This window comes from Oculina patagonica, chromosome 12, assembly GCF_052425735.1.
Source record: "Oculina patagonica isolate OP01 chromosome 12, crgOcupat, whole genome shotgun sequence".
Taxonomy (NCBI): Eukaryota; Metazoa; Cnidaria; class Anthozoa; order Scleractinia; family Oculinidae; genus Oculina; species Oculina patagonica.
Genome location: NC_135769.1, coordinates 14,697,983 through 14,712,008, shown reverse-complemented (window position 1 = coordinate 14,712,008; position 14,026 = coordinate 14,697,983). Strand labels below are relative to the sequence as shown.

General features: G+C 37.2%; 1 protein-coding gene across 1 annotated transcript in view; it reads left to right on the top strand.

The window, feature by feature from the left end:
* LOC144632692 (eukaryotic translation initiation factor 3 subunit D-like) overlaps nucleotides 1-14,026 on the top strand; it is a 64,127-nt gene that overhangs the window by 16,368 nt on the left and 33,733 nt on the right. The window contains exons 4-5 of the mRNA XM_078491397.1: nucleotides 8,334-8,477; nucleotides 13,801-13,925. Coding sequence (XP_078347523.1) covers nucleotides 8,334-8,477; nucleotides 13,801-13,925 — 269 coding nt within the window. The remainder of the gene's footprint in view (nucleotides 1-8,333; nucleotides 8,478-13,800; nucleotides 13,926-14,026) is intronic.

Below are 14,026 nucleotides of genomic sequence, written 5' to 3'. Positions count from 1 at the left end.
ACTTTCAGAAAGTTCTCTATTACATGTGTCACATGTAACTTAGTACTGATTAGTTCTCTGTTTTTTATGTTACATTAAATAGTTTTCAGTCAGTTACCGCGGAACCCTGCATTATGGACAGTTTTAATTTGTTTGTCCGACAAAGAGCTCATACATTTTCTCTCACATTAACCCGCTTAAGGTTACATAATACCTTTAGAGGGCTACTTTTGTTGAAATTGTTTTTTGTATTAAACGAAAAGTTTACTGTAGATCTTATATTCCCCCAAAAATGAGAGTAAAATGAGGATTCCAACGAAATTTGGCCAGAATATTCGCAAAGCATGGAAGAACAAAAGACGGTGTGTCAGGGATTTCCTTCATTTTAGATATTTCTCATGTGATGGCCGTGAACCAAACAGGGTCGGCAAATTATTCGATAGTTGAACTTTATGGCTCTATAAAAAGATAACCAATAAGAATGAAGAAAAGCCTGACACACCTTGCGAGATTGATGCTTGCTGATTAACATTGTGCAGAACTTTTGCAGTAGTGGTTGTGTTTGATACCTGATTAATTTGGCGGAATTACACTTGGTCATTTTCTCTTAAAACAAAGTGCGTATGAATTTTTTTCTGAAGGGCACCCACAAAGGTATTTTGTAAGGTCCATAATATGGACACTGGTTAATACGAACAACGGATGTACTTTTCTATGACCCTTGAAAGTGAAACAATGTCATAGCCTGCGAATACAGCCGCCTCTCATTCGCGTCCCGCAACGAAGAGCGAAACACCAAGAGAGACGTCTGCGATTCACGGCCAGAAATTCCATACTAATGACGTAAATCTGTCCAGAATCCGGACAGGAGCGCTGATTGGTCAGCTAGTTAATTTACATAATGTATGCGAAATATAACACTTCATTACACGAACGGTAAAAAACCGGATGTTATTGCGGAGTAAAAGTTGACCGGGCGAAGGATCGTGAAACTACACGGAAGCTATACCTTAGAATTTCTATAATATCTATAATTCATATGTAATTGGGAAACAAAAAGAAACTGCTTTATAACAAGATGAACGACCTCAAAGATGTACAGAAAGGACGCGCCACAGCGGCCGTTAAAAAAATAGATCAATTTTGTCACCTAACTTTTATTGTTGACATAAAGGCAGCCGGCAAAACAAACAAGCAACAGAAATGTGAAATACAGATAACCTGAACCATCCACAACCAAAGAATAAATGCTACAGAAAAACAGAATTTTAATTTGACAAACAGCGGGGAAGGAAGAATTGTTATGATCGTTGCGGTATCGGTATTTACCGCCCAACACCTCCGAGAGTTGCGCTCAAGTTCAAAACAATGTCATCTAGTGATTTCGCAGCTTATTTTTCCAAATTTTACTAATGTGCAACTCGTATAGGGATTTCTAATTTTTGAGACGAGGTTGTCCAGTGTAAATTACCCTAAATGTGTCCTTGGCTGCCTTGAAAGTGTTTGTGATCAAGCAAGAAATGTGCGGCTGTAAACAAAAAATATAATTATGCAAGACCAACTGCGTGTGGTGTGGGAAATCTAATTAGTGGTTAACGTCATCAGTATGGAATTTCTGGCCGTGAATCGCAGACGTCTCTCTTCGTGTTTCGCTCTTCGTTGCGGGACGCGAATGAGAGGCGGCTGTATTCGCAGGCTAACAATGTCATGGAGATACATGGCTTTACAGACACTTTTCGGACACTTATTTTTGCACTGTACATTTTCATATGTAATGATTGTGTGCTTATTGCGCCCTGTTAGAATCAAAGTCTCTTCGAGATACCGACTTTTTTGCATGAAGTATGAGTCGAAGGTTTATCCTGTGCATTGTTCTTTGAACTTATCATTACAGTTGCTTTGTAGTTTATCTTCGTGGAGGAAATGCAGCCATATAATTTTGTCAAAAATGGCTCGTCCGTGCCGGGTATTTATACACATATTCCTTAACATTACACAAATAAACAGTGCAAATTTCACCGAGATCTGACAATTCTATACTTTAAAATTGCAAGGACCTTTCGAGGCAGTCGATTACGGCAGCGAAATTAGCAAATGAAACAGCAAAATATGCGTTAGACGCTTTGTTTTTTGCGACGCCATATTTGAATTGTTATAGGTAGACCGCTGTTCAATTTGTTCAAGGCCGTATCGTTACGATTGCTCCATGAAAAAGTATGAAAAACTACAGATATTTCCGACTACTGTCGGAGAAAACATTGCGCATATAATTGCAGCGTTAACAAATCGATACACTCATGCTGCGTTTTGTCTGGGCTCTGCGAGGGTAGGATATCAAGACGGCTTCTTCGTGGGCTTAAGAAGGATTAAACAAAAGCCATAAGGCTGATGACGAAATAGAATGGCGCAAATAGCAACCAAATTTGGCCTAATTTTTAACCGCTTCTAAGCTAAAAGAATCCCCCATCTCTTGCATTTGTTTTAACTTCAATAATATCTTTGAAAAAAGCGATTTTTTTTGGTATGGCTTATTTTTGACGTTTGTAATTTTTAAACGTTGTAAATGCTAGTGATTATTTATTCGTGTTTTAGCGTTAGTTACGCAATCCATTGTTTGTGCGACGCTTTTTATAGATCGCCTTTGGCCATGCGCATGGTGTTGGTGTACAAGTCACAATTTCTAACGATGTCTGACTTTACCCATGTATTTTTTGCAAATTAGAATAAATATGACAGTAAATAATTATACAGATGTATTCTTCATTATCTAATCAAGTTGCATTACTGTTTGTTTAAATGCCCGTTTGCTTGGTTATAAAAAAGTTAGTCCACTCACCAAAATTCTCTACATGCCGCGTAACATTTTCGTTTATGAACGACACACTTTCATCATCGTTTGAAGCTTTTTTATCGTTTGAAACCCTTCCAACTAGCATTTGTGCAATGTTTTGATATCGTTCGTTTCTGTCGTGCAAATCGTTCTCTTATATGGTTTGAATCGTTCGTTTTATAATTATATGGTTTTCAATCGTTTGGTCTGTTTGGTTTATTTGTAGTTTGAATCGTTTCTTTCTTTCGGTTTGGTAAATGTTGTTTTCAAATGTGGATTTGATTTATAACAATTGTTTAACTGATCGTTTGAGGCAAAATTCAATAACTTTGGTGATTTTATCTGAAAAGGTTGCGATTTTAAAAGGACGGCTTTGAACAGAGACAAAGCGAGTTCCACACGAATAGTTATAAAGTCTTGTGTTCTAGCGCACAAAGAATCAATATTAATTTTATTGCATCCAAAAGCAACTTTGACATTTGTTTGAATAACTTTTTTGGATCCAAAAACATTTTGCGTTCTATTTTGTCTTTGTTAATTCTTAGTTGAAAGCCGTGTGTATACATCTAGTGTATAAACATTCATTTGACAAAAAATTAATTTGCATTTCGGTGGAAATTTGATATCGTTTCATTCATATTGGGAAATTTTATTATCGATTGTTTTCCATCTAAAATTTCTTATGCAACTATCGGTTTTTCATCAGAGAATATTTATCAAACCATATAATGCAGTTTAAAATAATGACATGGCTACGATCTTTATTTATTCGACTCCTATATTTTTCATGCATACCAGCACGTGAACTAAACCTTGATCCATACGCGTCGGAGCTAAATGTCTTATCTAGTTATCTCATCTTGTTCTCGCAATTTTCGAGTAATTTGACTCAAATTTTCCCCCAAAAAATAATGTCAGTTTATAATTCATTTTCTTTCATAAAGTAAAAAATTACAGTATTCGCAGTGTACGCGTTCTTGTGAACGGGTTCCGAAAATTAAACCTTGTTATTCTAGTGCATTCTCGTAGGATGCTATTTTGAGCATCATGAACGCTAGAAATGATTGAAACCAAAGTTCATAAACGATTGCAACGAAAGATAAAAACCATTGAAACCATTGGCAAAAACCATTGAAACGACAAAAACGATGGAAATGAAACGATGGAAACGAACGACACAAACCATTGAAACGCTGAACGCAAAGGCTGGATTGAAATGTGATCACCCAACCAAAACTTTACGTAAATTTTTTTCAATGTAACGCTAGAAAATCAGTTCTTTCCAAAAACCTGAAGAAATTTGATAAGAAGTACAGTACTGTGCAAAAGTAATGCAAACGAAATTCGTCGAAATTCGCAGCTTTTTGGGGCTTTTCGTCGAAAAAATCGCGAAATTTCAGCGAAAAAGTAGCAGTTTTCGTTTCGTCTATTGTTTTAAACGTCGCGAATTTTCGTGAGCATATTTTGCAGGTTAATCGCTATGTTCGAAATACACCCTTCGAAATTTCGAGCTCTGTTTTCGCTGTGTTCAAATGCCTGTTGGCCTTTTCTAAAGCTATGGCACTGCCCTGCTTCATGACTATAAAGAATGTCTCTTTGAGGTGCTGCCATTCAAACTTAAGGACGATGACCATTGTTTTATGACAGATCGTTTTATTTTACTTTAAGCATTAACGGAGAAAGCCTTTTAAAACTCGACCAAGCAATTAGCCCCCTACCTTAGTCTGTGATTCAAAGTTAAAACTCGATTCCTCCTTTTCTATGTTTAAGGTCGCGGGGGATACCAACAGCATGAATAAATTAATGAAGGGAAATTTTGCTTGACCTGCATCTTTTAAAACGCTTATATCTCGGCTGTTATGGGTGCGATTAAGCTCAAAATTTACAGAGACATAAATAAATGATGAAAGATTGTGAATGTCATCTTTTATTTGGTAGATTGCATTTTACGGCGATGTTATAGCCTCGTTAGTGCCAAATTGCGAAAAACATGATTTTGTGGCAGAGTTTGCGGAACGAGTAGAAGACAGCACACTGCGATTTTGACAAAAACTAATCAGTCAATACCTCTAGAGTGTCATAACAGAAGCGGATTTTTTAATTTAAAGTACGCCAGCAAGTTATGTCGGTTTAAGTGCGCAAATTTGAATTTAATGTCTTCTACCTCTTTCTAAAAGCGCTCTTTTAAAATTCCGCTTCTGTTATGACACACTACAGTATTCATAGTTTACCTATCTGCAGTGGCAAGTCATGAAGTTCTGTATCCGCGCTGTATTCTCTGCCACAAAATTGTCGGAAAAGTCCAAACTTTGAGATTTCCGAAGGTGTCCCGACCTAAATACGATCATTTTGCCAAGGAGAGATGTAATTATGGTAATTATATTCCACGCTTTTATGGTGAGAACAATGCGTTTTCAAAAAGGACACGATTGTTTATGCCGAATATTTTTGTGATTACTCTGAGTACACTAGTTGCAGAAATAGTCAAATTTAAATAAAAATAAGCTCAAAAACTTCCTACAATCTATATGAACGTATATCGCTAAGTGTTGTTTTAAATTGGTTAAAATATCAAAGAAACAGGGATTTTTTACAAATCACGCGCACGCGCCCATATTTTTCTCCAGTCATAAATATCTCGTAAAGTTGTCGATGTGAGTCGTTGTACTTCGTGCATACGCTCTAAATAAATACATAATGATGAGCCTAAGGTGTCCCCCGCTTCCTTAAGTGGCAAAGTTTATACTCTTCTTTTCGATCGCACATGTAAACACATCCACCATATTGAATCCATGATACTTGAACCCAGACTTCCACGTGCGCAAAGCAGTATGTCAACATTCAACATGGCGGACAAGTCACATGGCGAGCGTGTGCTGGCGTATGTTTCACCATTTTATTGAGCCACTAGATCGAAGGAAAGAGTAGATATGGAGGCGGTGAAAGATTTTTACTTTCTCAATATTTTTGTGTACAAAGTAGGACTTATTTTACAAGGTAAGATGTTCGAAAAGTTTCTTGTACGATCGACATGTAAACTTTGTGGTCCTCGCGCCATGTGCTTTTACTGATATACTGTAATTTGTACAGCTGTAAACAAGAATCTTACTCAAGGCAATTCGTTTGAGTTATGTAAAAGTACAAATAAAGTTTTCTCCCATCCAAAAGAGGCTGAAATGTTTTCAGTAGTAAACCTTTTATTTGTTTAACCCCTGTCTTGTTTCTTCGAAGTTGGCTTCTGAAAAAAATTATTATATATCGCGCTTGTTTATGTTGCTCTACAGTGATGTTCTTTGAAGTTTTAGGAACTTTCATTTGCCCCAAGCAATGTTTCAGTTATATTTTACTTTGTCATGGCTCAAATAATTTATTTAATTGTTATGACCTTGATGGAACGCGCTTCGCATTAGTTTATCTATGGTCGAGTGAAAGCTACATGCAGTGAATTTCGCTGCTTCAAATTTTGATAAGTCATTGTTTGTCTACCTCGAAAATTCGCTATTTCGAATTTCGCAGTCCCGAATTTTCGACGAAGTTCGCGATTTTTTCGCGTGCAGCGCTACAAAACATGTCTTGATAATTCGAAGAAATTTCGACGAAAATTCGCGAGAACAAAAAACGAATTTCGTTTGCATTACTTTTGCACAGTACTGTACGCCTTTAATTGGATTCTACAACTTATGTGCACTTTAGTTTTCAAGATTTTTGTGTCTAATTTTTAGTTGAAGCAGGAATAATCGCGAAAATGTCTTTTGTGTTTACTCCTGTTTTCACTGTAATTTTCGAGTACGATGATTTGATTTTGTTGTAAATTCTAAATAAGTGGATTTTCTGCCACTTTCTTATCACCAGGTAAATGCACATGAAATTTACATTACTTTTTTACATTAATTTTGCATTCTAGCTCGTTATTTAGCGTTACATATTTTGTTACGCCGTTGAACACCAAATTTAATAATAATAATCTTTTATTAGGAAGCCTTCATTCACTATACAGTGGTTTTCAGAAAGGTCCTAACTAAGATTAAAAATACTTAATAAGACTATATACAATAAAACGAAAAATACCTAAGAATTAAAAACTATTATTAAAAACTAACTTGAATGCAAAAGAAAGAATTAACTAAAAAATCTACTCTAATCAACACCGTCCCTTTCAGACACATGTGCGTTGAGATAAGAAAGCTGACATGTCACTTTTAAAATTGTTATTTAACGTTTGTAAATGTGACAAGTCACGTTTTTTTCTGCGAGATTGCAAGTGATCACCCACAGCGGAAAGAAATCCCTTGAGAAATCAAAACAGTCCCTTGAGAGTTAACAAGAATGTGGTTCCACATTTACCCCCACTTAACTGCTATTCTCCTTCATTTTGCTCGTAAACAAGCAAAAAAGTCGAAAAAATGAAAACTTTTTACAGGTTAATGTGTTTTTATTAGTAGTAGAGTAGCATTTATAATTATGTATCACGCTTGAAAACTTCTTTTTTTGGTATTTGACCGGTGTGGACACTAAGTGCAAGACATTTGACTAACGGTGTTCTTCTGTACATTGTTTTATTGTAACAGTAAACTGAAAGGGCCCTTCATTTTCTCTGTGTTATTGATGTAACTAATTACATCACATGGAGGTTGGGGGACACTTACCACTAGTTTGTAAGCATTATTGGCATAGCCAATGTAGGCATTCCTTGTAAGATTCTTAGGATGCCCATGCATGTATTCTGGGAGTCTTGGAGTAATTTGACTTCAAACTCAGAAAATGATTATATTATTGGGAGAGGAAAAATTGATAAAATGTAAAACAGTTTTTCACCCTCAGAGAAGCCCTTGATTACTAATGTGCAAAACAGAATATTATGGATCGGCAAACATAAGCATTAGGTAGATAAAAATCATTCTAAAATTATCGCATAAAGCACAAATAGCAAATTGCACCCTGCAGAGAAATAACAAATGAATTAATTAAAAGTGAGATGTTTCAAAAAGTATTCAAACATTTTACTATGCTATGAGTAGATTTCAAGTACTTTAATTTTTGCTGATCCCACCTGTTTCAAGGGCTCAAGCAGCTTAATTCCTACTCTGTGTGTGTTTTAGTCCAATCATTATTACTCATGGTGTAGATAGCCTTGTTTGTTGGTTATATTTTATTTTAACATTAACTCATGTCTCAAAGGTTATAAGTACATGTACATGTATACAGGTGGCAAAGCAACCCTCCAAGTTAAGACCATTTTAGTCGCCATGGCGACTAAAATTTTGGAGCTGGCGACTAAATTTGAACCAAAGTCGCCAGCCTGGCGACTAAAATTGAGAAGAAGGATTGAAAGTGTGACTAAAAGCGACTAAAATTTTCACTGGCGACCAAACCTGAGCAGTCGGTGGCCAAATGGCCACTAAGGAAATAAATAAACTTGGAGGGTTGCAAAGGTTGTTGGTGTACCAGTGTATTTAGTGTTTATCTCAAAATTATTATTTTGTATCATATTACTTTTACTATAACTATTACTTTTGATGTTTAGAGAAACATCAGGAGAGACCAGCGGAACCAGCGATATCCTGCAGGAGGAATGCAAAGTCTATCAAAGAACCAGAACAGACAAAAATTCTCACGGAAAATGCAACGAAATTATGGACGTGGACAGTGGCATGATAGGAAGCCTGTTGTGAGTGTCCAATAATGTTTTGAATTTTTTTTCTTTTTAAAATTAATACTATTATGTTGTTCTCTTGGTTGTCAAAAATTTATTAGAGGCGTGCTTATGTGACACTCTTATAGCTGATTGTCTCCGGGTTTGTTTTCATTTTGTTGATACATTGCACGTCATTTATTAGTGTTCATGAAGTTTTTGAGAGTTCCATTACAAGTTGTTTTGTTCAGGAATACTAAATAAGCGGAAATAACATCAAGGTTCTTACTCTTTATTATTGTTTTGCAAGGATGTCCGAACATTCAACTAATGTATGCGAAATGTGGTCATTGAAACCACAAGCCTGCTCTCATCCAAAGCAAACAGGGATACAATTTTTGATGCAGAAAGAAATGTTTTGTGGAGCACCTGAAGTATTTCTGTTGAATGTACAATGTGTAAACAACCTGTCCATGAACTTGCTTTATTAACTTATAGCTTTACAACTGATATTTGGTGTTTTGTATCATGAAGAGAGCTTAATTTCATCATCATCAGCAATTCTCATTGTGCCTGTAGGCCCATAAGGCTGTCACATTCTCCAATGCACAACCTCTGTTCTGTGCCAGCACCCTTCCACCCAGCCTTGTTTCTCTTTTTCTCAACAGTCCTCCGAGTGGTGTTTGGTCTTCCTCTTTCTCTTTGACCTTCTGGTGTTCACCCCAATGCTGTAAAATGGTCATTCACAGCATCTCTCCTGAGTTCCCGGGCCTCAAAATAATTTGTGGACAGTTGCTGGTCACACTGACCCGCCAAACAGATTTTAGCTCGGTCACATGTCATTTCTGACCGTTTAAAATACCGTAATCTTGATCCATGTAAATTCAAGTCAAAAATCGGAAATCTATGGAAACATCTCTGGTTGGAGTTCTCAAAGGCCTAATTAATATTCATAAAAAACTTCTCAAGATGTCATTGAATAAACATATTTAGCAACCTGAAAACTTTGTTGTTGTTCACTGCCTTTTAGTTCCTCTGCAAAGCTTTTTGCAGTGAAGCCTGCCAGTCACTTCGAAGCATGGCTTTCCGCCCAGGCGAGAAAGCACCAAGATAAATGCAAGTACTCACAAGGCAAATGACCGACCGCTTTGCTTTTTTATTGACCTTCACAGCAAATGCATCTGCTGGATTATCAAACTCTTATTCTGCATGAAGTTTTTATCCTGTTGCGGGTAGCAGTTTCCAAGAATCTTGTCTTTCGAAGAAAGTGTCGCCATGTTTGTTTTTAATGCCCAGACTCCTCTCTACATTTTAAAGCTTGGCTACTAAGCATTCATCATTCACGTATGATCCAAACAAGTGTTTCAGGAGTGTCAAGAAGTGATAATCTCGAAAAAATGATATCAAGAGAGCATCCAAGTTTAAGATATAGTGAACTCAAACTGAAAGGGAGGTATGACAAGTGAAATTTCGCTTTTGTAAGACTTAATTTATATTAAACATTGCAAAAACCGCCGTGTCAGTGTTTCGAAACCTTGCTTGTTTGCCCTCGTTTGTTTACCAATAGAATTTCACTTGAACTTAAAAACTTTATGGTCGGTATTTTTATCTACGGGTGCAGCTTATACACGGAACTTTACGGTATTGAATATACAATGTGCATGTAGCAATTTTAGCTACCACTCATTTTTGCTGTTTGTTGAATTGTCTTCGCTCCCATGATATAAATGCTTACATGATGTACCTCTTGTCTCCTCAAGCTATTGTCTTTGTAATGCTGTATGGTTTCTTGATCCTACCGTAACACTCTTGGCAGACTTTTCTGCTGCTGCAGTCCTCTTCTCTATCCAATCCCTACGTTGTTCTTGTATTCCTTCTGTCCTTCACTAAGACATGGTCGATCAGGCTTTATTGTCCTCCCATCTGATGACTTCCAGGTCAGCTAATGGATCTCTTTGTGTGGGAATAGTTATGCTATTCCATTTGCACTACAGAAGTCACACAATCTCTTCCTATTGTCATTCATGACTTTAATGCCAAACTTCCCCATAACCTCCTCCCCGTTAATGTTGTTGTTCCCTACCTTAGCATTCACATCTGCCATCACCATATCATAAATTATTGTGTAAGTTGCAGCTTGAGACAGTGTCCTGCGGCTGGTTGTAAAATTCATGCTTTACCTCATCTATCACATCATATTAATTTTTGTTGCTGCATGTGCTTGCGTCACTGTGAGATTTTTGTATGTTGAGTAGAATAGTGTTGTTATGATCCTCTTGCTGATCAGCGTCAATTCCATCAAGGCTCTCTTTGCCCTCACACTCATCGTGATGGCTACTCCTCTCTGTTGTACCTCTTAATCTCCTGGGTACACCACTGCCCCACCACTCCGCATAGTTAGGTACCCAGGAGTCCAAATTGTGACACCCACGGGCATTTTTGTCTGATTTTTGGCAACATAGCTATTTCTACTAAATCGAGTACGCTGATTTCGAAAATCAATGTTACCAAGCTTAATTCTTGCATTAAGATGATGTTTTGATGCATTTAGTGATGACGTCATGGTCCAAATAAGGAATTTTCTTTCCTTTAAGCATAATACATCCAGAAATTCATTTAAAGCATTGCTAGTGTACTGTAAAAATGATTTTAAGAGTTTTAAATAATAATAAATTATTAAATAATAATAAATTGAGAGTTTTTACGCTGTTTCTGTAAAAATCAAGCCCTTCAGTGACAATTTACCACGCTCTCTTAAACAAAATTCACCCTATCACGGGAATCTTATCACAGGTGTAGTTTTGCACAATTTTTGCATTAACAAATCGCTATAGTTGCAATAAGAAAGAAAAAATGTTGTCGTCTTGCAAGGCTGAAGCTACGATCTAGCAAGCATCAAGAATGACGCCATTACAATTTTCATATATCGAGTTTCCCTTGTTTCAGCACTTCGTTTAAGTTTTGTGGTAAATAAATCATCATAGATTCTCTGAAGTTCCTGCCCATATCCACACTGTTGATGAGAACTTAGCACGATCGATGTGCCAGGAGAATTCGAAGTAACCTGGAGTGGAAACTATTATGTTGTCGACAAGCCCGCTAAGACTGACTGCATAACGAACAAACTTCGTATCGGCTTCCTCTTGGTTGGATCTCAAAAAGGCTACATCTAGGCCAGGATCTGAGCAGAATCCACTTCGTATAAAAAACCACCAGATATACTACGATTGCAGAGTCAGTGCCTGCAAGATAAGTTCATCTGAGACAATCCGTGCGAAGTCTGCTTTGTTGTCTCCTAGTGCCAAAAATGCTCGCCACTTCATCGGCCGCAACTGAACCTCTCTTACGTACTTCATTGACTCTGCTCACAGGCCGCGCCGTGTTCTCGGAGCGTTGACTTCTTGTCGTTGCTTTTATGGAGAGCCTCCTATCGAGTAACACATTGATCCTCTGGTATCCAGGACCTTTCTGCAAAACAGTGTTCACGTAACATTCTGCAAAGCCACTGAAAGCATTTGCATTTTTTGGTTTGCCAATAGCTGCCACCATAATTTTTAACATTTTTAACATTTTATTGTAATTTGCCCTGAAAAACCATTTTTGGAGAGGTAAATAAAATCTTATCTTATCTTATAATTAGTTTGCTGCCACCAGGGCGAAGCCATCGAAGAACAAACTGACTCTAGGCATTTGACCTTTTCTCTGTGAACGTCTGCTAAAATTGACTTGTTTCACACTTGTGGGGTTCATTTCTGCGAGAAACAGTGACACCGGCATTATACCTCAGATGCTACAATATGGCTTGCATGTTTATCTCGCGCCTGCCTTCATACACCGTCACTTGACAACATAGAATACTCTGGTTTCCATGCAAATTTAAAGTCTTTCTCTTTTTGGGGCTAGTTGCAGCTCTTTTGACTTCATTAAGGCTGGCAAATAGAGGTGGATTATTCTTGCGAACAGGGTCACGAAAGTTTGTCTTCCATCCCTTCTTCCCCTTCCCGTTCCCGTTCTTCCTCTCTGTCTGAAGATAGTAGCCTCCATTCCACAAATCATTTAAGCGGAGTCTGTCCAATCGAAAGATCTTGTTTTATTTCTAGAGTCACAAGATCCTTCTTGGCAAGTTTTTTCAAAGTTTCATTTGTCCTTGACAACAACGACCCGAATTTTGTTGTGTGGAATGTAGAGAATTTTCAGCTTCATTATCTTGCTTCTGTCTCTCCTTGCCACTCTCTTTGTGGATAAAAGCAGATGTTATGGTGTATGTCAAACATCGCTGATGTTTGTGAAGCAATTCAATTACAACTTTCTATTAATACAAGAATCACATTGATTTTTTAACAAAATGTTAACACTATACCCATGATAAAGTGAATTTTTATGAGAGGGCGTGGTCAATCTCACTGGACGGCTTGATATTCATTTTTTTCCCCCCCCTATAGAAACGGTATAAAAACTGTCAGAATATTCTTAAAATCATTTTTACAGTCAGTATACTAGTAATGTTTTGAACAAATTTCTGGATGAATTATGCTTAAAATAGCTGAAGGAAAAAATCCTTATTTGGACAATGACGTCATAAATAAATGCAATTAAAACATCATCTTAACGCAAGAATTAAGCTTGGCAACATTGATTTTCGAAATCAGCGTACTCGATTTAGCAAAAATAGCTATGTTGCCAAAAATCAGACAAAAATGCCCGTGGGTGTCACATTTTGGACTCCTGGGTACCTGACTAGCAGTGTTTCTGATCCCATCCCTTTCCACTTGGTCTCACTTATCCCGCGCACTTGAATTCCATATTCCACCATCTCCTTGGCTTCTTGAGCTGTCTGTGTTGCCCCCGCCACGGTTCTCACGTTCGAGCAACCGAAGGTCATCTGTTGCTTGGGAGCTACTAAGGGGCAGTGTCACACTGTTTATTCAAAGCACGCAAAGCTTTGTGACTTTCTTATACTTTCTGCTGCAAAACAGCATGGAACCCTTTAAAACTGAACAATAACCTGTTTTTCTTTACACTGAATACATCTTAAATGTGTTTTCCGAGCCTTTTGGCTTGATAGCACCTTTATTGTTGGTACAAATTCTGGAAAAACGATGTTTACATGGCCATCATCACTGACAAATTTTTTCAGATCTATCGCATGTTAAGATTCAAACTGCTCCGAATCCAAATGTCTAATGGCGGAATAAAATTACCCATAATTATGTGGTCAGAAAGTCATTGTTATCTGTCATCTGAACATAACATGTATTGTGCAATATGCATAATTTACTTAGATTTCAATTTCACTGTTAATTACCTGTTTGTAATAGTTTTTTACAAATCTCATGCAATTGTCATTAATTCTTTTCAGAACATACACAAAAGGGCACCTTCAGTGGCTGTACGTGAAGAATGGAAAGTGTTGGAAGATGGTGAAATGGACTTTCCTCGACTTTCCAAGCTTAACCTGCCAAATGTAGAGGAACCTGAAAATCTGTAAGTATTGGCCATACATCACTACAATAACTGTATATTGTATTGACCATACATCACTACAATAACTGTATATTGTATTGGCCATACATCACTACAATAAC